Source organism: Budorcas taxicolor, chromosome 1 (assembly GCF_023091745.1).
Source record: "Budorcas taxicolor isolate Tak-1 chromosome 1, Takin1.1, whole genome shotgun sequence".
NCBI classification, from domain to species: domain Eukaryota; kingdom Metazoa; phylum Chordata; class Mammalia; order Artiodactyla; family Bovidae; genus Budorcas; species Budorcas taxicolor.
In genome coordinates, this window is record NC_068910.1 from 48,715,242 (window position 1) to 48,740,927 (window position 25,686).

Here is a 25,686-nt window from a genome sequence, read left to right on the forward strand (position 1 = left end):
GCATGGCGCTGGTTCCTCATTCACAGCTCAGCACCGCAACGCCTGCTGATGTGTCCGCTGTTTGCGATACAGTAGAGCAATGTGCTGGTAAAAACTGATCCAATCCAAAAAAATAATATTAATAATAATTATAATAATTATAATAATAATAAAAAGTCAAGGTAAAATAGCAGCTGCATTTTATGTGTTTGTTGGTATTATGGGATTTCCAAAACAAAACACAACTTTTTTTTGTTTTTTTTTCCTTTCCTCTTCAGATCTACTGAGTCTGGAGAGCCACTCGTGTCCTGGGCTTAGATGCTCGACTCCTTCGGGGGCAGGTCCACGTTGGTGACGGAGGTCACGAGGGAGACGAGACAGTCCGAGGTAGTGCCGTTGACCGACCTCCGGATCAGGGACACTCGCTCCTCCACGCAGCCCGCGGACAGGCGAGCCTCCGCGTCATGGTCCCAGCACTCCTCGATTGTCACGCAGAGCTGGGCCAGGCCCTGCACACCAGCGGGAGAGAGGAAACGCATGCCTCTGCTGGTGGCCCTCAGTGAGGACAAGCAAACCAGCGATGTTCCTGAGGACTGAGCCCACAGGCCCGTCCACAGGGCTCTGGGGGACACTCCCCTGCCAGCAGTCAGCGTCCTGAGCCCACCAGCCTCCTCCACAGCCCCCAGGGAAGGGCCAACTGAACCTCAATACTCAACAAGGGAATCCAGGGCCCACAGGGCTGCCTGCCTTGGACTGGTGACATTGCAACAAGATCTTAGGCAAAGCCCAAATCACACAGGGGCCCAATGTGCAGTTACAGTGGAGACAGAGGGGGACTTCATCCCACCCTTTTCCCCACGGCCCCCAGAACCTCCCCAGAGTCCAGGGAATGGGGCCTGACACCCTGTGCTAGAACCAACTGCGTGAAGCTGGGAAAGGCCGCAAGATGAGCAAAGTGCCCACCCATACCCAGAACGATCCGGCCTGCTTGGCACTAGGCCACACTCAGCTCCCTCTGGGCCTGTTCCACGTCAGGGAACTGGACTGGCGACCGCAGCGTCTCTGCCCTGAGAGACTGAACGTCTGAGGCAGAAGCAAGGCCCAGCTCCCCTCTCCCAGTGCCTGTATTTTCTCCATTTGCAGTCTTGGATTTCAGGGAGCAGGCAGCATGGCAGCAGAACCTGACCTCCACAGCTCAACCCCTGACCATGTGGGAAGAGCGCTAGCCCCCAGTGATGTCCTTCGGAATTAACCCTAGGGTGCCAGGGGGAAGGGAGTCAATGGAGCTCAAGGCAAATATCCTTCCAAGAAATGTTAACGGTTTCCACAGCTGGGGTCTTTTGTACATGTCCGCAGACTGGAGGGGCCCAGATGCCACATAGCTCAGCCCAGGCCCAAAAAATCGATGAGGGCAAGGAAAAGCGATTACTTCATCCGAGCTAAGCCGTATTAGACACTTAAGTGATAGGTGTCCTGCCCAGTGAGGTACAGCAACTCCTTAAATCTAATACTACCCTGAGGAGACAAGAGCTCAGAGAAATAAAGCAATTGGCCAGATGTCACCCAGCTGCTGGCGGACAGATCCAGGATTTCAGGTCCCATCACTTGCTGGGGTCAAAACCAGAGCCGCCGCCTTGGAGCGCACTAGCCTGCACAGACACTCCCAGGTGGAAGGGAGGCAGCGCACGGGGGGAGGTGGGGCTGGGCCTGCGGCCTGAGCCCTCCCCTCTGGCCCTGCCGCACAGGGCGGCTGGGTGAAGCTCCCCTCCTGGCCGTCAGCATCCCACGCCCACAGCCGCCTCCGCAGCCCCCCACCGACCCTCACCGGGTGTTTCAGCCAGTGATCCTTGATGGCAGGCCGCATCTTCTTGTGCACCACAACCTCCTGCAGCTCCTCCAGGGACGGGTGCTGGCCGATCTCCTCCTCAAAAGGCAGCATGTACTCATCCACAGGTCCTGGAAAGAGTGAGTCCCAAGGTGGGGGTTGGGGGGGTGGGGGCGGGTAACCCGACTGCCCGACTTCTCCCACACCATGCCCAGGATGCTCGGGGCTCCCGCCCTGCTCACCGTCGGCAGCTTTGCAGCGGGACACGAGCTCCCACAGCACCAGCCCCATGGCGTACATGTCGATGCGCAGAAAGGCGTCTCTCTGGAAGTTGATGGCTCCCTCGAGCACCTCGGGGGCCATGTACCGCCGCGTGCCCACCTGCGTGAGGACAGGGGAAGGGCTGTGGTCACCGAGCATGTACAGATGCACTCACAGGACACGGGAGCTACAGCCCGTGTGCACGGCAGGGTCATCGACAATGACAGCTTATCCCCGATGGTCGTGGAGGGGAGGGGGCGGGGAGGCCTACAAGGGGCACGATGTAATGACGACTGTGAAGTATCACTCCAGACAGTAGTAATCTACCACAGAAATGCTGCCTCTTAACTCCATCAACACCACAAGGAGCTCCACAGATAATGTGTATTTTACTGAGACTGACATCAAAAACAGAAGGGAGAGAATAGTTCAAAATACTAACAGCAGTTGTTTTAGGATGATCTGCTCAGGTTTACCTTTAGGTTCCTTTTTCTCCAGGTTTTTGATTTGGATTCTTAAAATATACTTATTTATTTTTATCTTGTTTAATAATTACAACTGAAAGAGGGAAGGGAAATCTGTTTCTCGCTGACCGGCGCAGGAAGCCACGCCACCCTCCAGGCTTCACCTCCCCACTGGTGAAATGAGCGCATTGCCCCTGGGGTTCTCAGACAACTTTGATCTCACGGGGTGATCCCTGTCCCCTGCCAGCTGACACCAGAAGGGCAGTGTCCACCCCCATCTTCTACCCCCTGAGGCTCATCACCTGCCCGTGAGTGTCCCCCGGAGGTTTCCCTGGCTCAAACCGAACAGCCAGGCCAAAGTCAGCCAGCACAGCAGTGAGGTCACTCTTCAGCAATACATTCTTGCTCTTAAAGTCCCTGTGGAGACGGTGGACTGAGATGGAGCCGAACCTGTGGTCTGATCGGCCCTGCTCCTGCCTTCCCACCTGGACTCCCAGAGCCCTAAGCCGGGGCCCATCCCACCCTGTGGGGAGCGGGGTCTGCACCAGGTTGGAGTTCCACGAAGCCACCCAGGCGGGCAGCTTATTACACCCTGCTCCGTCAGCGTGAGAATCCCTAACTGCACTCCGACCAAAGCTGTCAGAGCAACGACCCCTGTCCAGTCCCCAGCATCAAAGGCCGGCTCTCACATTCTCAGAGGGTTTGAGGAGGGGCACTGCAGCTGGGGATGTGAGTTTCCTGGCAAGAATTTACACCATTTGGGATGTGAACGAGAAGAAAAGTTTCAATGAATTTGCCTGATTCTGAACAGGCCCCAGAGCAGAGGTCCCCAACCTCACGATCTAATGCCTGATAATCTGAGGTGGAGCTAATACAGTAATAAAAATAAAGTGCACTGTAAATGTAACATGTTTAAATCAACCTGAAACCACCCTCACCCCAGTCTGTAGAAAGACTACAGTCTTCCACAGAACTGGTCCCTGCTGCCAAAAAGGTTGGGGACCGCTGCCCCAGAGGTTTGAGCTGCTCTGGAGGTGGCACAGTGGGTCCTGGGGTTGCACTCAGCTCTGCCTTTCCCTAGCAGGTCCTCAACTTCCTCATGCCTGTCTCAGCCTTCCTCTGAGGACTCAACTGATGGACAAATGCTTAGAGCCACCCCTGGCACACTTCCTATGCACTGCTGTTAGCCTGGACCCTATGGAAGAGTCAGCATTCAACCAAGTTTGCCCTACAAAAATGGTTATTTCCTACAGTTAATGCCCTGTGTCATTCATATTGCTCCCACTGGGGCCCTGCAGCTTTGAGGCTCCCTCACAGTCAGAGAACCACACTAAGCTGTCATCTTGTCTGTGCTGCTGTTCCTTTCCCTGTAAGAAGGGCTGGGAAAAATAGCACTTATCTCACAGAGCAGTTAGGAGGCTCAAATGACTTGGCATTTCGGAGTGTCTAGAGTGGTGCCTGCCACTGTGATGAGGAGGTAACACAGACTGGCTCTCAAAGCACCATCCCAGGACTCCAGAAATCCCCGAGACTGTTTCAGGGGATCTGTGAGGTCAACATTCCTTTCATAATAATCCATTATTCGCCTTTCTTAAAGTTCATTCTCCCAGGACTACAGAGTTTTCCAGAGGCTACATACACACGCCATCACTCTGACAGTTAACAGGATACGTATGCTGTAACACAGCAAGGATCAATGCACAGAATCAGCACTTCCCTCTGTGGCCACTGGAGGGCACCAGAGAACCAGCTTGCAAGACCACAGCCAGAGCAGACAAGGGCAGAAGGCAGGGGAAGGGCCAGGGTTACCCCTGACACACCACAGAGCGGCTAAGCATGTTTATGAAACTGAGACCGGCTCCCCCCACCCTCCCCGGGCCCTGCTCTCAACTTCCAACGCTCTCTGTGGCTCCAGGTCAAGAGAAGAGAGGGCAACTGCTAACCCAGGTACCTGTGGGCAATAGATGGCTTGTGGCCCTCGCCCCGGCACCAGGGCACATCCTCGTGTAGGTATGAGAGGCCTCTAGACATTGTCTCTGCCACGTGACACAGTTCGTTCCATGTGATGATGTTCCCCTTGAGGTAATCCGTGAGGGAGCCCTACAGGAGACGGCACAGGCTCTGGGCACGCGGGCAGGATCCAGCCCTGCCCCTGGAGGGCCGCACCCGTGGGTCAGATGGCTGAGTGCCCCACCAGGAGGCTGGCACCGACGAGGCCAGGAGGGGCTGGGAAGCAGGTGGTGTCAGACAGTGATAATCATGACGTCACTACTCCTGTTTGCAAGAACTGATCCCAGGGAGAGGGGTTCTTCCTGCAGACCCTCGTGTCCACACCCGTGGAAGGGGACCTCCGGGGAAGGCCACGGTGGGGCCCATGGTCACGTCCCACGGGAGCAGGGTCCACAGGGCGAGGCTCACCTTGTCGTGGAAGGCTGTGATGAGCCACAGCTCCGCCTCCAGGCTGGAGCCTCGCTTCTCAGCGGCAATGAACTGCAGCAGGTTCTCGTGCTTCATGCCAGGCGTGCTGAAGATCTCCCGCTCACTCTGCCACGACTGCTTGTCCTGAAGCAGGGAGGCGCAGCTGAACCCCACCGCAGCCACGCCCCCTGGCAGCTTCCCACCCGCTCCCAACCTCCTCTGTCAAGGGCAGGGCAGGACTCAGCTGGGCCGGGGACCACAGGCCAGCGGTGAGCCCTGAGATCACTAAGCCCAGCACCTGGTTTACGACAGGGGACACTGAGGCCCAGAGTGACAGAAAGGAGCGGCCCAGGACCACCCAACCAACAAGAAGCAGAGTGTCCTGGGCAATGGCTCCGTCAGCCTGGTGTCCAGGGCCTCTAAGCAGAACCTGCTGTCAAAGCAAAACCCTAAAAACCAGGGTGGACTGAGGTTCTGCAAATCAAGGTTTCGAAAGCCCTACCCTAGGCCCACGATAAACGCTGCCACCCGCAATGGGGCCCATTCCTCTCTCACCCCGCTTGCACAGGGTATGGACTGCTCTTGGGCAGGAGGGCTCAGGCCCCAGCCCGATGACCTGGAGACCACCCCCCACAGGCAGACACACACCTGGAGTGGGAAGATCTTGACAGCCACGAAGTCGTTCATGAGCTGTGCCTTCCAGACACAACCAAAGCGCCCCCGAGCCTTGATCTCCAGCAGCTGCAGAGGCTTCAGGCCCACCAGAGGGGACGGGGGTGGAGGTCCAGGGTCCTGGGGCGATCGAGGGCTTAACAGGATCTGGCCGTAATAGGATCTACCCCGCCCCACCCCGAGCCAGCCCCATCTTACCTCGTGGATGTCCACGTGGCCGTAGGGGGGCTTGCGATGTCGGTACATCCAGAAGGCCAGCAGGGCGATGAGGGAGAGGCCCCCGACGGGCAGCAGCGAGTAGGCCAGCACAGTGAGCAGGGTGGGGGCTGTCGGGGGTGGCTCGTACGTGACTGGGGGACACACGGAGCCCAGCGTCACACAGTCCGCCTGCCTGCACACCTCCAGGGCCAGAGCAGAGTCCCCTGCAGCTGCTCCCCACCCCACGCAGGAGCCGAGCACCTGGGGGCCAAGGCCGGCCCACATTGGCCCCCCCACGCCCTCACCTTCTGGGCCGCCTGCCTCGGGAAGGTGGGTGAAGCGCTCGTTGCAGAAGTTGCCTTCGCAGCAGCAGAAGTACACCTGGGGGTTCTCCTCGGTGGCCACGCACTCCTGCCTGGAGGCACAGTTTCCCATCCACAGCTCGCCTGAGGAACAGACTCCCAGGGCGGCCCAGCCAAAGCCCTCACCACAGACAGAGATCCCTATGGGGAACCGTGGGGGTCGGGCTCCCCAGGAGCGGGACGCAGAGTCGGGAGGGAGATCCAAGGGTGGACACCTCCCCCAGCATCACTGGGGACCCGGCGAGAGCCCGGGTGGGCTCCAGACACCCGGCCCCGGGGGCAGCGGCACCTGTCGTAGCAGTTGAAGTCGTCCAGCCAGCAGCCCTTCTTGACGAGCTCGATGGTGCCCGAGCTGTTGCGCCAGGAGGCGTAGCAGTGCAGCCGCTTGTCCCGCTCGCCCTCACAGCGCTCCAGGCCGCTCTGGTTGGTGCGCTCCAGCTCCCAGTTGGCGTTGTAGTAGATGCACTCCCGCGTCTCGGCCTCCCCGCGCCCGGAACCTGCGCCCGGGGGAGGCAGCTGCTGCTCAACCACCCCAGGGCCCTGGGGTGGAGGAGGGGCGGGCACAGACTGCCAGCCAGGTGCGCAGGGAGGGGCTGGGCCAACACCTGGGGCTCTGGGGGGCCTCCCTGCACCACAGCAGGGGGCCCGACACCCCGGGCCTGTCAGAATCACCGCGTGTGCTGGAGTGGGGCGGGAGGGGGATGCTAGACATGCCATTCCTGGGCCCAGCCCAGACCCCTCCAACTGGAGTGGGGGCAGGATCTGTGTTTTTAACCACCCCCTTTGTCCCAGGTGGTTCTGGTGCAAAACTCGGGGACCACTTCCGAGAAACTAGGAGCGCAGCTTCCTGCCCGTTTCTCTGTCTTGTCTCAGAGCACCTCTGCTAGCAAGGGGCGGGGCTGAGGGAATGGGGTGGACCTAGGAGACCAAACGCTGCGGCAGGGCCCAGGCTGGTGCCAACGATGCCCACACCTCCCCTCCCCCCGCCCACCTGCAGCAGCACTGGCAGCTGCATACTCTGCAAAGCCCCCGATCCAGAGGGCACACGGGACCCACTGCCTCCATGTCCGCAAATCTAGTGGGGGTCCTCGCAGACTGCTGACCTGTGGGCCAGACCCCCAAGCTGGGCTACAGACGGGGTGCTGGGCACAACCCCACCCTCCTTCCCCCGACTGCAGCACACAACATTGCCAGGCTCTTGAATATGCTCGGCTTCCAGGCTCCACACAAGTTACTACCTCTGGCTGAAAAACATTCCCCACTTTCTCCTTTAAATATTGGCTCTTCTCTCTCCCTGGAGGCCAGGCCAATTACTCTCCACTTCCACAGGCCTTTGCACTTCCTCCATCACCTCATTTATCCCAAGTGACTAGTTGCCTATTGCTGTTTAAGGGGTTATTCCAGACATTCAAAAAGTATAAAAATAATGCAACCAAATAATCCCCCCAGAGACAATAACATAATAAACACTCATATAAGAAACAAAACATTACAAATGCGCTAGATGATTGCTTCTTAAATGTCAGGCTTCCCCCACAGGACTGCAAAGCTGATGCTTTGACAGCAGAAACCTTGACCGTCTTGACTGCTAGAACCAGGTCCAGACACAGGCTGGAAAGATGGGCAGAGGCGCCGAAAGAAGGATGGACCAATAACCAGACAGAAGGACATAGTTCTCTCCTGGCTGGAGCTGGATTGTCGAGGGAGGGGAAAACGAGGGATGGCCTCAGCCTGCAGCCCAAGCCCTAGGGTCCATCTCTGCTCTGACAACAAGCCTCCGCGCCCCATATAAAGCTGGGAGCCCTGACGAGAGACGTTAGCAGACAGCAGGAGTGTTCCAGGCTTGGCCCAGCTCCTCTCTCCATGCTGCTGACCAGGCAGGCACCCTTCTGGCCACTCCTGTGAGCAGGACCCATGCGGACAGGGCTGGGAACTCCAAATCTCAAGGCTCCAGTTAAGACCCGGGGCTCAGGATGACCGTGGACCCACACCTGACAAGATCCTCCTACACGTGCATGCGTGCTAAGTCGCTCAGTCATGTTGATTCTTTGTGACCCCATGGACTACAGCCTGCCGCCCCTGTGTCCATGGGATTCTCCAGGCAAGAATACTGGAGTGGGTTGCCGTGCCCTCCTCCAGGGGATCTTCCCAACCCAGGGACGGAACCCATGTCTCCAGCGCCTCCCGCGCGGGCAGGCAGTGCCCTACCACTAGCGCCACCCGGGGAACCCCACACACCAGCTGAAAAAAAGGGGCCTCGACCCCATTCAGGTCCTGGTTTGCACATGCCCCCGGCAAGTGCCCCAGCCACCTCGTGCCTCTGTTTCCCCACTCGTGTAAAGGGGATGCTAACAAACCTACTTCCTTGGCTGTCCCAAGAATGACGTGAGTTACTGCATTTTAAGTGAGAATGATGCCTGGCACCATCACTGTTATATCAGAGTCAGATCCCTCCCCACTGCCAACGCCATTTCGTCACAGCACAAGCCCCCTGCCCCATCAGGCTGGGGGTGTGTACACCCACACCTGCAAGAGCTTTGTATTCAGAGCCCCAGGGGGACTCAGGGAGACTGGGAGGCTCCATGCCCCCCCACTCTCATACTCTGCTGCCAGCTGGAAAGGAATCCCCCTCCTCCCTCCTCCCTGGCACTCCTTCTGCACACACTCAGCTATTTATAGCCTCTGGCAACACTCCCACCACAAGGCCGCCTCCGCCTTTTAATAGACACAGGGCTCCTGCCCACACTCATAGAGCCGGGGCCCCCTACACAGGAGGCTCCCCCAACCCCCGCCCATTCACCCATCCCAGCAGGAGAAGAAGCTGTGCCCCTACTTGCTGCCTCAGAGCCCAGAGGGGCACCTCCCCCGAAGACATGAGGGTAAGGGGTTCATTCTACCCCGAGCACCAGCCAACCTGAGCACTAGCCTCTCAAGGAATCAGGTATACAAGCAGCAGTGTCCCCAGGAGGCAGTCCTGATGTTCCAAGGAGTCTACACGTCGGTGGGAAGACACCTCTGATGCTCCCCAAGCCCCCAGTCCAGGCGAGACACGGAAACCCCAATCCTGGACACACAGAACCACGTGCAGATTCCACTCAGAACCCACGATCTGAGAGCAGGATGGACCTGAATGGATGGGCTGTGACATGCAAGGTCTGTTTCCCAGGCCATCTGGCCTTGGATGTCCCCAACTTGCACTTGGGGAGACAAGGGGAAATCCAATGGGGGGAGAGAGCAGGCTGGAGACCTGAGGCAGACCTTGTGGGGAGGGTGTGCAGCCGGAGCAGCTACGCCTCCCCTGGAGACCCCCAAGCTCTGGGTCTGTGGAACATTCAGCTCAGCCAACAGCTCTCAGAGGTACCACAGACCCCAGCAGCCAGCCGGCCGCTGTGCTCTGCCCCTGGTTCCTGGGGCTCCTTGAACAGCCCCGCCTCCCTATGGGCACAGTCCCCCTACAATGCGGAGCAGTGAGAATGGGATGCCACCCACCTCAGGCACCAGGTCACCACCCCCCGCTCCCTGCAGGAGCCACCAAGCCAGAGAGGCGGCCAAGTGAGGCAAGCCCAGCCTTCTCCCGCATCGTCCAGCCTCCAGGTCTGCGCAGAGACAGCCCCCACCCTGCCACACAAGCACACACAGAGGTCAGGCTCCCTTCCCCGGAGGCCGTGCTTTGGGCTCCCCTCACCCTGCCCCGAGGAGGGACCTGCCCTTAGCTGAGCACCCGCTGTCACCGCAGGCTCCTCCAGAGCAGCCAAGGAGGGTCCCGAAGGTGGGGGCGGCCAGCGACAATATCCGGATCTGAGTTTGTGACTCCGCCTCCCCCGGTCCACACAGGATGCTCTTCACCATCTTCCCCATGACCAGAGTAGGATGGCTGGTGTGTGCGGGATAAAGGGAACTTAAGCGGAGGTGAGAAGCAGGGCTGGAGCATCAGACGAACACACACACACACACACACACACACACACACACACACACACACACACACACGTGTGCACGCACCGTGCAATGACACACACATACAAGAGGCAGAAAAGAATCCCACAGTGGACTGCGCCCGTCTCTGAACTTCTCCCACACAGGAGAACAACTCTACCCAAGATGTTTATTAAGGGTCAAAACCGGGTTTTGAGCCCAAGGCTGCCTCGCTGTGGAATACACACCCTCTTCACCTGCTCTGTGACGCCTCTACTCTCGGTGTTAGTGAACAGCTCACTGTACGGCCAGACCACAACCTCAGGGCCCATCCTTCTGTTGGACCTTTAGGGTCCTTGACAACATTTGCTGATGTAAGCCCTGCCGCCATGGACCCTCCTGGGGTCCTCTCCTGTGTGTCTTCTCACAAGCGGGTGTTCCTCTAGGGGATACACCACAGCTTAGAGGTCAGAGATGGGGGGACCCAGGGATGAGCATCTCCAACTCACAGGACACGGTCACTCTGTTCTCCCACGTGGATGTACCACTGTACGCGCCCAAGAGACTCCAGCCCCACTGAGCCACCCCTCAGCCCCTGCGACGTGCTAACCGGGCGAGGGTGAAATCGGACGTCACGGTTTTGATCCCCATTTCCTAATCGCTTGTGAGAGTGGTCATGCGTGTGTGTGTCAGCCCCTTCTGAAAACTGCCTGTTCACGTCCTTTCCCATTTTTCCGCTGGGCTGCTTCTCCTTTGGGTTATAGAAATTTTTTACATATTCCAATAAAACTTTTCTTACTACAAAATACCCCCTTTCATTTGTTTGCTCCTTGCAGAAAGCCTACTTTAACGTGACATTAACACAGCTATATGACATTTCTCGTAGTTAGTATTTTCCCAATTAATCTTTATCCAACTCGTACTTCAAATCTTTCTGTATTTCTTTTTATCCCCACTCAACCTAATACTGTCTTTGATCTAAAACTGAATCCCGGGTCCAGGAAGATTCCATGTGCTGCGGAGCAACTAAGCCTGTGCAGCAGGACTACTGCAGCTGCGTGCTCCAGAGCCCGTGCCTCATGACAAGAGAAGCCGCTGCAGGAAGTCCCCACACGGCGATCAGAGTAGACCCCGCCTGCCACAGCGAGAGGAAGCCTGCGCACAGCGACGCAGGCCCAGCACAGCCAAGAAACCCCCCATTACAGGTCCCATTACAAGTACCACTGTGTTCAAGAAAGCTGGAGCTATCTATCAAGGGGGCATTTCATGCAAGGATGGGCACAATTAAAGGACAGAAATGGTAAGGACCTAACAGAAGCAGGAGAGATTAAGAAGAGGTGGCAAGAATACACAGAAGAATGGTACAAAAAAAGGTCTTAATGACACATAACCACGATGGTGTGATCACTCACCAGACATCCTCAAGTGGGCCTTGGGAAAGGCTAGTACGAACAAAGCTAGTGGAGGTGATGAAATTCTAGCTGAGCTATTTCAAACCCTAAAAGATGATGCTGTTAAAGTGCTGTGCTCACTACGTCAGCAAAATTGGAAACCTCAGCAGTGGCCACAGGACACTCCAATCCCAAAGGGCAGTGCCAAAGAATGTTCAATCTACCGCACAACTGCGCTCGTTTCACATGCTAGCAAGGTCCTGCTCAAAATCCTTCAAACTAGGCTTCAGCAGTAGAGTTTAGAAAAGGCAGAAGAACTAGAAAGAAAACTGTCAACATCTGCTGGATCATAGAGAAAGCAAAGGAATTCCAGAAAAACATCTGCTTCATTGACTATGCTAAAGTCCAGATCACAAAAAACTGTGGAAAGTTCTTAAAGAGATGAGAGTATCAGACCACCTTACCTGTCTCCTGAGAAACCTATATGCAGATCAAGAAGCAACAGTTAGAAGCAGACATGGAACAACAGACTGGTTCAAAACGGGGAAAGGGGTACAACACCTGTATATTGTCACCCTGCTTTTTTAACTTATATGCAGAGGACATCATGAGAAACGCTGGGCTGGAGGAAACTCAAGCTGGAATCAAGACTGCTGGCAGAAATATCAACAACCTCAGCTATGCAGATGATACCACTTTAATGGCAGGAAGTGAAGAGGAACTAAGGAGCCTCTTGATGAAGGTGAAAGGGGAGTGGAAAAGCTGGCTTAAAACTCAACATTCAAAAAACAAAGATCATAGAATCCGTTTCCATCACTTCATGGCAAATAGGTGAAAAAGTGGAATCAGTGACAGATTTTATTTTCTTGGGCTCCAAAATCACTACAGACAGAGACTGCAGCCATGAAATTAAAAGACACTTGCTCCTTGGAAGGAAAGCTATAACAAACCTAGACAATGTATTAAAAAGCAGAGACATCACTTTGCCAACAAAGGTCTGTTTAGTCCAAACTATGGTTTCTCCCACAGTCATGTACAGATGTGGGAGCAGGACCATAAAGAAGGCTGAGTGCCAAAGAACTGATGCTTTCGAATTGTGGCGCTGGAGAAGTCCCCTGGATTGCAAGATCAAACCAGCCAATCCTAAAGGAAACCAACCCTGAATATCCATTGGAAAGACTGACACTAAAGCTGAGGCTCCAATACTTTGGCCATCTGATGTGAAGAGCCACCTCGCTGGAAAAGACCCTGATTCTGGGAATGATTAAGGGCAGGAGGAGAAGGGAGCAACAAAGGATTAGATAGCTGGATGGCACTACCAAGTCAATGGACATGAGTCTGGGCAAATTCTGAGAGGTAGTGAAGGACAGGGAAGCCTAGCATGCTGCAGTCCACGGGGCTGCAGAGTCGGACACGACCTGATGGCTGAACGACGTTTAAATTTGTTTTTTCTCTACAGTTACCACCTTTAGATTATCATTTTAGATCCCATTTCAGGGACTTCCCGGGGGGTCCAGTGGCCAAGACTCCTTGCTCCCAACGCAGGGGACCTAGGTCTGATCCCTAGATCTGACCCTACATGCCGCAACTAAAAATCCCAAGTGCGCAACACCTGGCACAGCCAAATGGATGCATGTTTCAAATTCCGTTATTTCAGCCACTTGCACCCTATTTCCATTTCATTATAGGCTAACCTTCAACGTGTACGTTTATGCTAAAAGCCGAAAGTTAATCAACATCTCTCCTATCCCTTATTGGAACTTCACTGTTCTAATTACCTCAGTCCAACCTACATTAAATTAGTTTAACATAATATTTGTGTTCCACGTGTAGTCGGTTGTTCATCTTCTTATCTGCCTCCCAAAGCAGATACTATTTGGGTTTTACACAGTCAGCATCTTTTTCTCAGTCCATACTTTCATCAGTCTGTCTGCGCACCCATTCATTCTGGAACTCCACTCTTCCTTCCAGGACCGCTGTCCTTCCCACAGAACACCTTCCTTCAGTACAGATCTTTGGATAAAGAAGCCTTATCTCTCTGAAAATGTCATTTTGTTCTTTTTCCTAACTGACAGTTTAGAAGAACATAAACTGTTAGGTTGAGTTATTTTCTCTCAGCATCTTGAAGGTATTATTCCACTGTCTTCTGGCTTTCACCATTACTGCAGAAAAGTCTGATTAGTTTAACTTTGTAGATATTCTGTCTTTTCCCTCTGGTTGCTTTCTTAGATCTGCTTCTTGCAATTTCACTAATGAGCTAATGTTTAAGTTTATTGGTACTGCTCAGAGGCATGGGCTTCTGCAGTTACATGCTAAGTTGCTTCAGCTGTGTCCCCATGGACAGTAGCCTGCCAGGCTCCTCTGTCTATGGGATTCTTCAGGCAAGAATCCTGGAGTGGGTTGCCATACTGCTCAGAAGAATATGCTTTTAATCTGATGATTCACATCTTTCATTGACTCTGAAAAATTCTTTGTTGTTGTTGTTGTTGTTGTTGTTGCACACTAAGTCATTGTGTCCAACTCTGTGACCCCATGCACTGAAGCACACAGCGCTTCCCTGTCCTTCACTATCTCCCGGAGTTTGCTCACATGCATGTCCATCGCATTGGTGATGCCATCCAACCAGCTCATCCTCTGTTGCCCCCTTTTCCTCCTCCCCTCAATCATTCCCAGCATCAGGGTCTTTTCCAATGAGTTGGCTCTTCCTATCAGGTGGCCAAAGTATTGGAGCTTCAATATCAGTCCTTCCAGTGAATATTTAGGGTTGATCTCCTTTAGGATGGACTGGTTTGACCTCCTTGCTGCCCAAGGGACTCTCAAGAATCTTCTCCAACACCACAGTTTGAAAGCATCAACTCTCTGGCGCTCAGCCTTCTTTATGGTCCAACTCTCACATCCATACGTGAGTACTGGAAAAACCACAGCTTAGACTATATAGACCTTTGTCGGCAAAGTGAAGTCTCTGCTTTTTAATATGCTGTCAAGGTGTGTCATGGCTTTTCTTCCAAGAAGCAAGAGTCTTAATTTTGTGGCTGCAAGCCCTGTCTGTAGTGATTTTGGAGCCCAAGAAAATAAAATCTGTCACTGTTTCCACTTTTTCCGCATCTATTTATATCTCCCTGTTCTATGTTCTGACATTCCTATTACAAGCATCAGACCATCAGACCAGCCTCTTAACTCTGCTTTCATATTTTTCAAATCTATGTCTGCTGCTGCTGCTAAGTCGCTTCAGTCGTGTCCGACTCTGTGCGACCCCAGAGACAGCAGCCCACCAGGCTCCCCCGTCCCTGGGATTCTCCAGGCAAGAACACTGGAGTGGGTTGCCATTTCCTTCTCCAATGCATGAAAGTGAAAAGTAAAAGTGAAGTCGCTCAGTCGTGTCCGACTCTTAGCGACCCCATGAACTGCAGCCTACCAGGGTCCTCTGCCCATGGGATTTGCCAGGCAAGAGTACTGGAGTGGGGTGCCATTGCCTAATCTGTGTCCAAACACCATTATAGATAATTCCACAGATCTAACTTCCAACTAATTAATTCTCTCTTTAGCTGGGTCTAATTTGCTATTTAGTTCTAAGTAATTTATAAATTCAATTAATCTATTATTTTATTTCGACAAGTTCTACTTAAAAAAAAAACCTTCTTGGTCAATTTTGATACTTCCATTTCTTGTCATACTTCCAAATCTCTAGTTTATATAAACTCTGTAATTTAACTTCCTAAACATCTATTTATCCCACTTGTTACTTTTGATGATTTCACTCATGGAATCTTGTTTCCCTGTGTGTTCTGGAATTTTGGATTCTGTTTTTGGATACAGAACTTATGTTCAGTGACGGCCTTTTCTGTGGGAATAAAAAGTGAAGCCAAGTTTTTCCAGAAATAATTTATATTTTTGCTTCTGCCAAATTCTGCCAAATTCTCTAGGACAGTACCAATCTGGAATCACTGTAATTATTCAACTTCAGGTTCCCAGGAAACACAGATGGTATAAACTTCAACTCCAAGCTCATGGAAGCACACAGATCTATGGTTACAAATTCTCAAGTGGAACTACCCACCTCCCCAGTAATCAACAATTTATCTATTCCCTTTATCAGGAAAAGAACGTTCCCTCTTGTCCATACTTTCACTGAATGAATAACCCTGCAGAAGTCTTATCATGTGAGAGCCTCAGTCGCAGTTCCACATCTTATCTCCTGTGCCTCACACAGTGCTACTAAACCCGCATCTTTAAATTACGGAAAGAGGCAAAGTCCCTCAGGAGAAAGCAGCTTTCGCCAGTGAAAGGGCACAGCACTAGTTTCCAGCTCACTCTTGCTTCTCCTTTTTTATACATGCAATTATGAATATACATTTAAAAAGGATATTCGCTATACTTTATCCAGCATTTCCACGTGTCTTGTATAACGAGGTTTTTTGGCTGTTCTGTTCACTATTATCGCCAGAAATGCAAGTTCGGAGCAATTTTCAAGGGTGACAAGAGGAGCTCTACCAGCCTGCATGATAAGTCGCTTCAGTCATATCCAACTCTTTGAGACCCTATGGACTACAGCCTGCCAGGCTCCTCTGTCCACAAAATTCTCCACAAAATGGAGTGTGCTGCCATGCCCTCCTCCACGGGATCTTCCCCACCCAGAGATGGAACCCAAATCTCCTACATTTCCTGCACTGACACGTAGGTTCTTTACGACTAGTGCCAGCAGAACAAGAAATCAAGCTAGGTCACCTCGAGTCACATTCAGCTTCGACTTTGTAAATGATCCCCTAACACCATCCACAGAACAAGGTTGGGGGGTGGGAGGGGGGATTTCCCTGGTGGCTCAGTGGTAGAGAATCAGCCTGCCGACGCAGGAGACAAGGGTTCAGTCCCTGATCCGGGAACATCTCACGTGCCACGGAGCAATTAAGCGGGCGCACCACAACTGCTCAGCCTGCGCTCTGGAGCCTGGAAGCCACTACTGTAGCCCGTGTGCCCAGAGCCCTGCTCCACGAGAAGCCACCTCAGCCAGAGAGGAGCCCCTGCACTCGGCAGCCAGAGAAACCCCAAGCAGCAACGGAGACTCGGCGCAGCCAAAACTAGAACCAACAGCTAAAAAGCAAGGGCGCAGGACCATTCTCCACAACGCCTGCCTTTCTCCAGAGCCCTCATTCCTGAAGGACACTGGCAAGAGAGCTTGTAGATAAAAGGTCAAGGATTAAACACAAATGTTATTTTTGCTCCTTCGTGTAATCCCACTAAAACCACAGCAAAGAAAAGGTTTTTAAGGCATACACCCATAAAGACAAAAGGAACAGCAAAGAACCGCAGAAGTAAAGTTCTGAAGCCGGAAAGCAAATACACGAGTGGCCAATGGCCACACGGAGTCCTAAACTGGCTGCAGAGAAAGCTGAGAAGCAACATGATTTCCACCACCTAACATCTTCATCCCACTTTAGAGTTTGTCTTCTTCTGGCTCCCTCTCTACTCTATATCTTTGCGGTCCCAAATCAAAAAGAAGGGCTCACTATACTCACCCTCTGTTTCAAATTCCAATTCCTGTCTTCCTCGCCCCGCAAGGGTGTCAAGTGCAAGGCTCGGCCTCTCAGTTGCCCATGTGCAACTGAAAACAGATTCAGATGTAAAAGTCACCACCCAGGGCCTCTGCAGTCACACGGATCCTGGCCTGGTAGGTATGCCCTACCTTCTAAGCTGTACAATGCCTTCAACCGGAGGTATGTTCTCTGTTTGTCCATCTTTTCCAGGTGCCTTCAGAAAAAGGGTTGATCCTGATCATCAAAAGAGGGAACCTCCATATCTACTTGACCCAGTTTTTAAATATATTTTCAGGACTATATATAATAGCTCAAGAGGACACCTCCACACATACACAGCAACTGAGATCACCAGTGCAGATAAGGCTGCCCAAAGAAAGTGTTAATCGAGAACACTGACCCCAAAGCAGAGTCCTGAAGAAAGTTAACTTCCCTTCCAAAGGGTAAGTCAAAGGGAAAGCAATCCCCTTTCAACCAACTCCATTATTTTAGACTCTTGTGAAGTGCACTGCATCTCCTTGCCCTCAAATTCGTAACCGGCAATATGACTGTACTAGGAAATAAGGTCTCTGAAGAGGTAATTAAGGTCAATCAAGGCCACATGGGTGGGGCTCTGACAGGACTGCTGTCCTTCTAAGAGGAGGAAGAGACACGCCCAGAGAGAAGTCTGTGTGAGGGCAAGCAAGAAGGCAGCTCTCCGCACGCCAAGGAGCATCCTGACAAAATCTCGGTCTTGGACTTCAAGCCTCTAGAGCAGTGAAAATTAATTTCTGTTACTGAAGCCCCGGAGTCTGTGCCATTCTGCAGCCTAAGCAGATTACTACCCAGACAGCGCCCATCACCTGTGCAATGTGGGAAAGCTGGACGTCACTCACGCTACAAACAGTAACCACTGCCACCCAGCTCCACAAACAGGGCCTGACAAGCGGGCTCACACAAGGAACCCCAGGAAAACAGCAGTGAGAGAACAGAGCGCGTGGTGAGGAAGGAACTGGGAAAGCAGGGGCTCTGGAGAACAAGCCATCTCAACCTGCCCTCTTCAGTTCTTCAGCCAGTCAGGGCAGAAGCGGGTCCCAGGGAAGAAGCCACATACCCACCCAGGAACTGAAGCGCATGCAGCCCCTTCTGCTGGGAAAAGCCTCTCCCCAGACTCCAGGCCACTCTTCTACAAGTTTCTCTCATCCTCCCTACCTCCACTATCGCCACACAAGACACCAGGATCCTGCCACGCCCAGAGTGTGTCCAACGCACTGGCTGCACCAGTAGAGCCTGCCCTCCACAACCTTCAGCAAGAGCCTCAGCCCCTCCGGGGGTGGAGGCGACATGGAACCTGACTGGTGAGCGCACACAGACGCACACGTGCACATCCACCCCGAACCCGGGCGCATCCTGGTCGGTCCACTGCCACCTCCCTCCGTCGGCACAGACGCGGGAAGCAGCCTCTCTGGAGCTCCTCAGACAGCAGGTCAGAGGAAGTGGGCATCCTTCCTGTCTGGACACCCTTCATGAGGTGGGCGATTTCCAAGCCCTGTAACCTACCATTACACAGGGACACAAACACACACACACCACCACAACGCAGTATAACCTTGTGTAATCGTTTCTCGATATCTGTATTAAAATTCAAAGCATACATGCCCTGTGACTCCGAACTCTCTCCTCTCGTCATCAATCCTTAGCAAACAACCTGCATAAACTGAGCAATCAGAAAGTCCTTCAACAGGAGACCAGACAAAACGCAGCCTATCTCCAAACTCTGAAATTTCACACTATAAAAGACTGGGGTAGACCCATATACACTGAAAAAGACTGCCAGAACAAGTCTCTGAGCTTAAAAAGCCATGACGGGGACTGCCCTGGTGGTCCAGTGGTGAAGACTCCATGCTGCCACTGCAGGGGACACAGATTCAATCCCTGGCCAGGGGAACTAAGATCCTGCATGCCATGCAGTGGGGGAAAAAAAACACACACACACCACCAAAACCACGACATGTGACAAGGTGGATGCAAGTTACGAAACACGGTGAGCAAAAGATGGGGACACAAAACAGTTCATCCTGCAAGACTACATCCCTTTAAAGCACAATGACAGCTTCCCTTGTGGCTCAGCTGGTAAGAATCCGCCTGCAACACAAGAGACCTAGGTTCGATCCCTGGGTTGGAAAGATCCCCCGGAGAAGGGAAAGGCTACCCACTCCAGTATTCTGGCCTGGAGAATTCCATGGACTGTATATAGTCCATGGGGTGGCAAAGAGTCGGACACGACTGAGTGATTTTCACTTCACTACACTTCAAAGCACAATGTCAGGCTAAACTAACATATACTTTTAAAAAAAGGCAGTGATTACCCTCCAGGGTTTAGGGGTCAAGACTGGAATGGAGAAAGAAAGGGTTCAGTGGGGAAGGGGTGAGTATCTCCATCTGGATGCTGATGACATCAGCATATTCAGTTTGTGAAAACTCCTCAAGTTGTCACTTTTGGTAATTACACTCTCCTATACATAATTTATACTTCAGTTAAATGTTTGGAAAAGAGTAATACCTTTTTAGGTTAAAAAGAAAAAACAGCTTTCTGTCTTTCTCTAAGTCTAATACTTCTATAGATACACAGGTCAAACTGCACCAACTGGAGAAGGCTCATTTCTGGAGGTGGATTCAGAAGTCAGACAGAGCTGGCAAAAGAGACCATGGGTTCCCCTGTAATATCTAAATTTCTGCAACTAAATCCATATGTGTTACTTATAAAACTAAAAATTAACAAAAATTTTAAATGGGACAAGAAGTTACGGCCAAAGTGACTATTACTATCAACTACACCCCAGATGGCCCACCAGGAGACCCCAGGATGAGCGGAGGTTTGGGAGGGGCTTTTCAGGGAGGGCAGATAGGACCGCACTGGGCCGGCTCGCCTCCCCCACGGAGTCCTGCAGGACTCACTCTCAGGTCAGGGTGCGGGCTTCACAGGAGGCACCAGCCATGTGGGAAGGGAAACCAGAATTCACCTGACTCCTCTACCCCTCTATTTTCTAAGCTCCAGAGCAGATGAACCCTGATTCCCTTCTGCCCTCAGGGCCCCAAGGGCTCTCCTCTAACCCCTACTCTCTAGTGGTAAAAAATCTGTCTGCCAAGGCAGGAAACATAAGAGATGTGAGTTCAATCCCTGGGTAAGGAAGACCCCCTGCAACAGGGCCCAGCAACCCACTCAATATTCCTGCCTGGAGAATTCCATGCACGGGAGCCTGGCAGGTTACAGTCCGTAGGGTCAGAGAGAGTCAGACGTGACTGCAGCAACAGGCAGGCACGCACGCACTCCCACCCAAGCCAGCAGTTTCAAGGGGGGCTCTGGTGTGCCTGGCCTGTGAGGCCCTGAAGGGAATGTCAAACTTGGACAGGAGGGTAATTCTCAAACAGAATACAGTAATGGTTTCTTAACCCAGGGTTGCCAGTCCAAGACTGAGAACTCACGCATGCTTTCTGAGTCAATGAGGGGAAAGGGGGAAGGAGGGCTGTCAGTGAAACTGGACGTTAAAAGGCATTGTCCTCATACCTGCAAACATTGTGCTCCACTATACAGGCCAGGAGGAGAGAACATCCTGGCGTCAACACTCAAGAGCAGCCACTTCCAAGTCAGCCTCCCGTTTTCATTGGTGCTTGTCTAGGAGGCAAGCAGCGGCCCCTCCCTCTCCCCGGATGGACAGACAACAGCTGGTCTGGTCACATCTTCCCTAAAACGTTGGGCCACCAGCCCCAGGAAGCAGCCTCCTCCATCCTCCAGCCAAGTGCTTGGGTTTCCAAGCAGCCTTCCTTTTCCTTCCCCAGAACTAATTTTAGCCTCCTTGGTTGTCAGAGTGGAACTGAAATAGTCGGCAGAGGAACGTTTGCAAACAAGAATATGCACTCACCTCACAAAACGCCTCAGCTCCAGCCCAGAAAACGGCCAGAGAGAAGTCATCCCAGTGAGTGGCAGGCCAGACCCCCAAAAGCCAACCCCCCCTACCAACCCGGGGAGGAGGAGGACTCACATCCGCCCACTGGGGCAGCAACCTTCCTTTCCCACACCCACTCCCAGCGATCACGTGCCCATGACTGAAAACACTCCACTAGGGCCGCCAGTCCCTGAGAGAGTTTGAAAAAGATACATGTATGTGCACAGCCAGACAGGGAGAACCAGGGCAAGGCATGGGGTTGTCCAAATGCAAAAAGCCAAGGCTAATCCTGGGCCGGGGAGGCCCGACGAACTCCTGAACAATCTCAGCCTGCATTACCAGTCAGCTTCCAGCACCTACCATACTCTCAGACAGAGAGAGCACTGAGAAACTTCACCATCAGACTCAGAAGAGGCCAGCGGCCTCTCCTCTCCCCCATCCCCACCAAACAACTGAGGCGTCCAGGGGCAGGCAAAGACCAGGCACCTCTGGGGTTGGGATGGCAGGCCGCAGTTTGGTGGAGAAAGGCCAAACAAGGGGGAGGTGTTTATTCTGGAACAAAGAACAGGTGACAGAATGGAAGGGAAGAGAAAAAAGATAAAGAATCCTGAGACGGCAACAAAGTCCCCTTTACGAAAACCCAAAAGATGGAAGCAGAAAGTCTTACCACCAACAAAATTAAATAAATAAATACAAACAAACAAAATAAAAACCTTTAAGCACTTCACACACCACACAGCAGCGACAGGGAGTACTTGGAAACTGAAGCTTTGGGGACTGCTTCCTCCCACTCTGGAATAGTGCTCAGTTCAGCAAGGTGTATTTTGCTGATCTCAAGATCAAAGAGGAGATCCCCCGCAGAAGGCTCCGGAGTCGAGCCGCGAGTAGATTGGGGGAGGAGTGGAGGAAGAACAGGGAGCTACCAGTCTGCCAAGAACAACCAACAGGCCCCGGAAGAGATCAACCCCCCGGTCGGGGCCGTGGTGCCGGCGCCCATCTGGTCTCCAGCCTCCAGCCGCGCTGCCCACCACACCTCCCCGGCCCGGGAGGAGCTGCGCAGCGGCCCCATACCTTTGGGGAGAGGCGGCGCCCCCGCCCCGGTGTCCACGGCCTCGGAGCCCCAGGCCCAGGGCGGCGGCGGCTCCCCAGGGTGCTCGGCGGCCGGCCCGCCCGCAGGGCTCGCGGGGGAGGGCATGCCCGATGCTCCGCTGGGCCCGCGGCTGCCAGGTGCGCGCACAGGGACACCTAGCCCCCGGCCCGGGCGGGCGAAGCAAGATGCGAACCTGGCGGTGCACTCAGAGTGGTGGGCGGGGGCGGCAGGCAGGCGGTCCACCCCCCTCCCCCCCCACCCCCCGCAATCGCCGCCTCCCTGAAACCTGAACCACTTCTGGGAAAACTCAAGGACGCCAGGATTCTCTCCACGGTGGCCAGCGGCACTCCTGAAGCACAAATTTGAACCAAACCCTGACGCTGAAGCAGGAATCTCCCAGACTTTTAGAATCCAACCTTCTGCCCTGAATCTTATGAGCAAAGTGTGTGTGTGTGTGTGTGTGTGTGTGTGTGTGTGTGTGTGTGCGCGCGCGCGCGCGCGCGCCCCTGGGGGGAAGAAATAAGGGGGATGGTATTAGCCATTAACCCTATCTCCCACAACTCTCTGTCCCTTTAAAATCATGAGAACATTCTAGATCAGATTCTCAATCAGGTGATTTATGCCCTCTCCACTCCAAGCATTTCTGGTTTTCCAGATTACAAGTGCTACTATTAGCATTTTGTGGGTAGAGGCCAAGGGATACTGCAAACCATCCTACAATGAACAAGACACCCCCCCTTCCCACCTATACAAACACCAAAGAATCATGGGATCCAAACTGTCAACAGTGTCAAGGTTGAGCCAGCCAGGACCCTGCCTGAGGGCTGTCTGTCCAGTGTCATTCTCAAAAGAAGGATCCAGATCAGTTACCGCCTACCTAGGTCCCCAGATCCCAGTAGCTGGTAAAGGGCCAGTATTTACAAGTAGATCTGGTCATCACTTGCACTACCCTAAGTTCCCAGGTAGGAGGCTGAATGCACAGGCACTCAAAGGAGGGCTTCCTGAAGGAAGGAGTGGGGGTAGGGGGTGCAGGGAGGAAACCAGGGCTGTCATGTGGACCGTGGGCAGGGTCACACACGGCAGAAGCAAAGAAGTCACGCTCAGTGGCTAGAACAGTTAGGTGGAACCCGCCCGGTGCAGCACACCCGCCAAGGACAGCATGTTGTCCCCTGAAACAATGGGCAGGGAGCCAGGCGTTCACAAAATCCCACCCAGGGGGCCACAGTTACCTGGTATCAGTGCAAACAGTGAGTGTGCACCAAGTATGCACTCACTCTCACACGCACTCTCTATTTGCATTTTCCTGGGGAAAAATCCACAGCTCTCATAGGACCCTCAGAGTGTATGATGGGCACGCTTCACTGGGTTCCCTAGAAAGGAAGTTCCTTAGGGAAAGTGCCAGGAGAGGTCCAGGTGCTACCTGGGGGAATCGGGATGACCAGAAAGACCCTGTAGAGTAGCGAGTGGCCATCATGGCCTCGTGTGGTTTCACCCAGGTGGACAGCCTGGGAGGCTGGGTGAGTGTCTCACATCAGCTACCTTGGAAGCATCTCTAAGAGCTGAGGGGAATGCCTGCTCCTCCCCAAGAACAGCCAGGCCAGCCAGCCAGGGCAGAGCCTGGAGTGCTTAGCAGGTACAAGGACACGGACACCCTTCCCCGAGAAAGGGTACCTGGGGCCCGTGACTCTCTGGTCTGTGTCCCTGAGAGCTACCACTACACTGGGCCTGAGAGTCACTTCACTCATTGCATACACATGTCCCCCCGAGGAAATGGGGCACATCTTTGGGTGGGAGAGTAGTTGTCTACGAGAACACCAGGGAGCAGTCAGGGCTTGCACTTTCTGATGGGACAGACAGAAATCTGGTCCTCCTCCCCAGCCAGGGGCCCCTGACATTCCACTCAGCATACTCTCCAACCCACAGGCCCTGATCTAAAGCCCAAGTACACAGACAGAGGTCAGGATTCTTGGGGGATACACAGATGTGTGTCTGGGATATCCTCTGCAAGGCAAGAGCTAATGACTTGTTTCCCAAGGACACTTGGCCAGGCACAGATGACAGAAGACTTGCAAAACTCACTAATGCTGATTTTGTATCAAGCACTGTACACCATGACTGCAGCATCCATTCTGCCTTTTCGAATAGGCCTGCGGCATCTAATACGGTAGCCACTAGCAAAATCAGGCTACTGAGCATATAAAATGTACAAAGTCTGAACTGAGACATTCTGTAAGTATAAAACATGCCGTGCATTTTGACGACAGTAAAGAATGTAAAATGTCTGTTTTAATACTGACTACAAGTTGAAACGACTGTGTTATATACGTTAGGTTAAATAAAATATACCATTAAAGTTAATTTGCCCTTATTATGGGGCTGAACCTGTCCCCTCAAAATTCTTATGTTGAAACTCTAATGCCCAATGTGATGGGATTTGGAGATGGGGTCTTTGCAAAACGCTAGAGGTTCAAGAGGGTAGAGCCTCCTTGATGGGGTTAGTGAAAGCAAAAAAAAAAAAAAAAATCACAGTGCCCCCAGTATCCCCACCTGAAGCACCAGGTAAGGCCATGTGAGGATGCAATGGGAGCACGGCCATCTGTAAGCCAGCAAGACAGCCCTCACCAAAACCCGACCATGCCAGCATGGCCTCAGACTCCCAGCCTCCACTGGGAGAAAAGAGTTAGGTCACACAGCCTGTGGCATTTTGTTTAGCGCCCTGAGGAGGCTAAGACACACCTGTTTCTTTGTCCTTTTATTAACAAAACTACCAGAAAAGTTTAAAGTCTTCTATGTGGTTCCCTCTATATTTCTGTTTGACAGTGCCATCCTAGACCTTCCTTCTACAAGGAGGTGGGGGTACTTCTAAACAGCAAGCCCAGGGTTTGAAGGAAGCACATCCAGGAGGATGGAGGAACAGGAGGACCAGCTCTGCCCCCACTGGGGTCTGCTGAGGCTCCTCCCATAGTTCCTCACAAGTCAGGTAGTGGCCACCAGAGGACTGGCTGATGGGACCACAAGAAACACACAGTGACTCCCACCTTCCTACAGTAAAGAATCCGTCTGCAATGTGGGAGACCTGGGCTCGATCCCTGGGTTGAGAAGATCCCCTGGAGGAGGGCATGGCAACCCACTCTAGTATTCTTGCCTGGAGAACCCCCATGGACAGAGAAGCTTAGCCCGCTCAGGTCTAAGCACACACACACAAGCACTGCCCAAGCCAGGGAAGAGCATGGCAATCCCAGGGACCCAATCCCACCCTGCCTCACCTAATCAGGTGGGGACCTGAGACTGGTCAGGACAGAAGAGTTAATTAGGGAAGAGGCCAGCTCTGAAGGCCTGGTCTTGGAAGAGCCCAGCACCTCCAGAAGGGATCCAGAGACAGCCACGTGAGCCGCTGCTTGCCTAGTAAAGTAGGCTAACTGCAGCCCTTCCCTCTAGAGGCCAATGTCTTCCTTCACTTCAGAGATCTCACTTGGGAGAAAAGCATCGCAAAGCAAAACTTCAAAGGCAGAGAAAGGAACAGGTTCAACACCACGAACACTTTGCTTCTGTGACACAAGAATGGCTCCAAAAGATCCATGACTCCCTTCCATACTGTGCCCAAGTACCAATAAGGGGCCGCTTCCCAGGTGGCTAGTGGTAAAGAATGCGCCT

At 53.0% G+C, this 25,686-nt stretch overlaps 1 protein-coding gene across 2 annotated transcripts; it reads right to left on the reverse strand.

Annotated features, from left to right (window-relative positions):
• Window positions 1–207: 207 nt before the first annotated feature.
• On the reverse strand, window positions 208–22,137 carry ACVR2B (activin A receptor type 2B). Of its 2 annotated transcripts, XM_052639956.1 has the most exons (10): window positions 22,014–22,137; window positions 6,469–6,676; window positions 6,123–6,232; window positions 5,596–5,969; window positions 4,948–5,091; window positions 4,481–4,629; window positions 2,832–2,946; window positions 2,047–2,185; window positions 1,805–1,935; window positions 208–488 (listed from the first exon to the last, which is right to left on the reverse strand). In XM_052639956.1, exons 1-10 carry the CDS (start codon window positions 22,135–22,137, stop codon window positions 294–296), a joined length of 1,689 nt encoding a protein of 562 aa, XP_052495916.1. In that variant the 3' UTR covers window positions 208–293. The 2 variants fall into 2 exon arrangements, with proteins under 2 accessions (XP_052495916.1, XP_052495907.1); XM_052639947.1 differs by lacking the exon at window positions 22,014–22,137 and having other exon boundaries at window positions 6,469–6,896.
• Window positions 22,138–25,686: the final 3,549 nt, after the last annotated feature.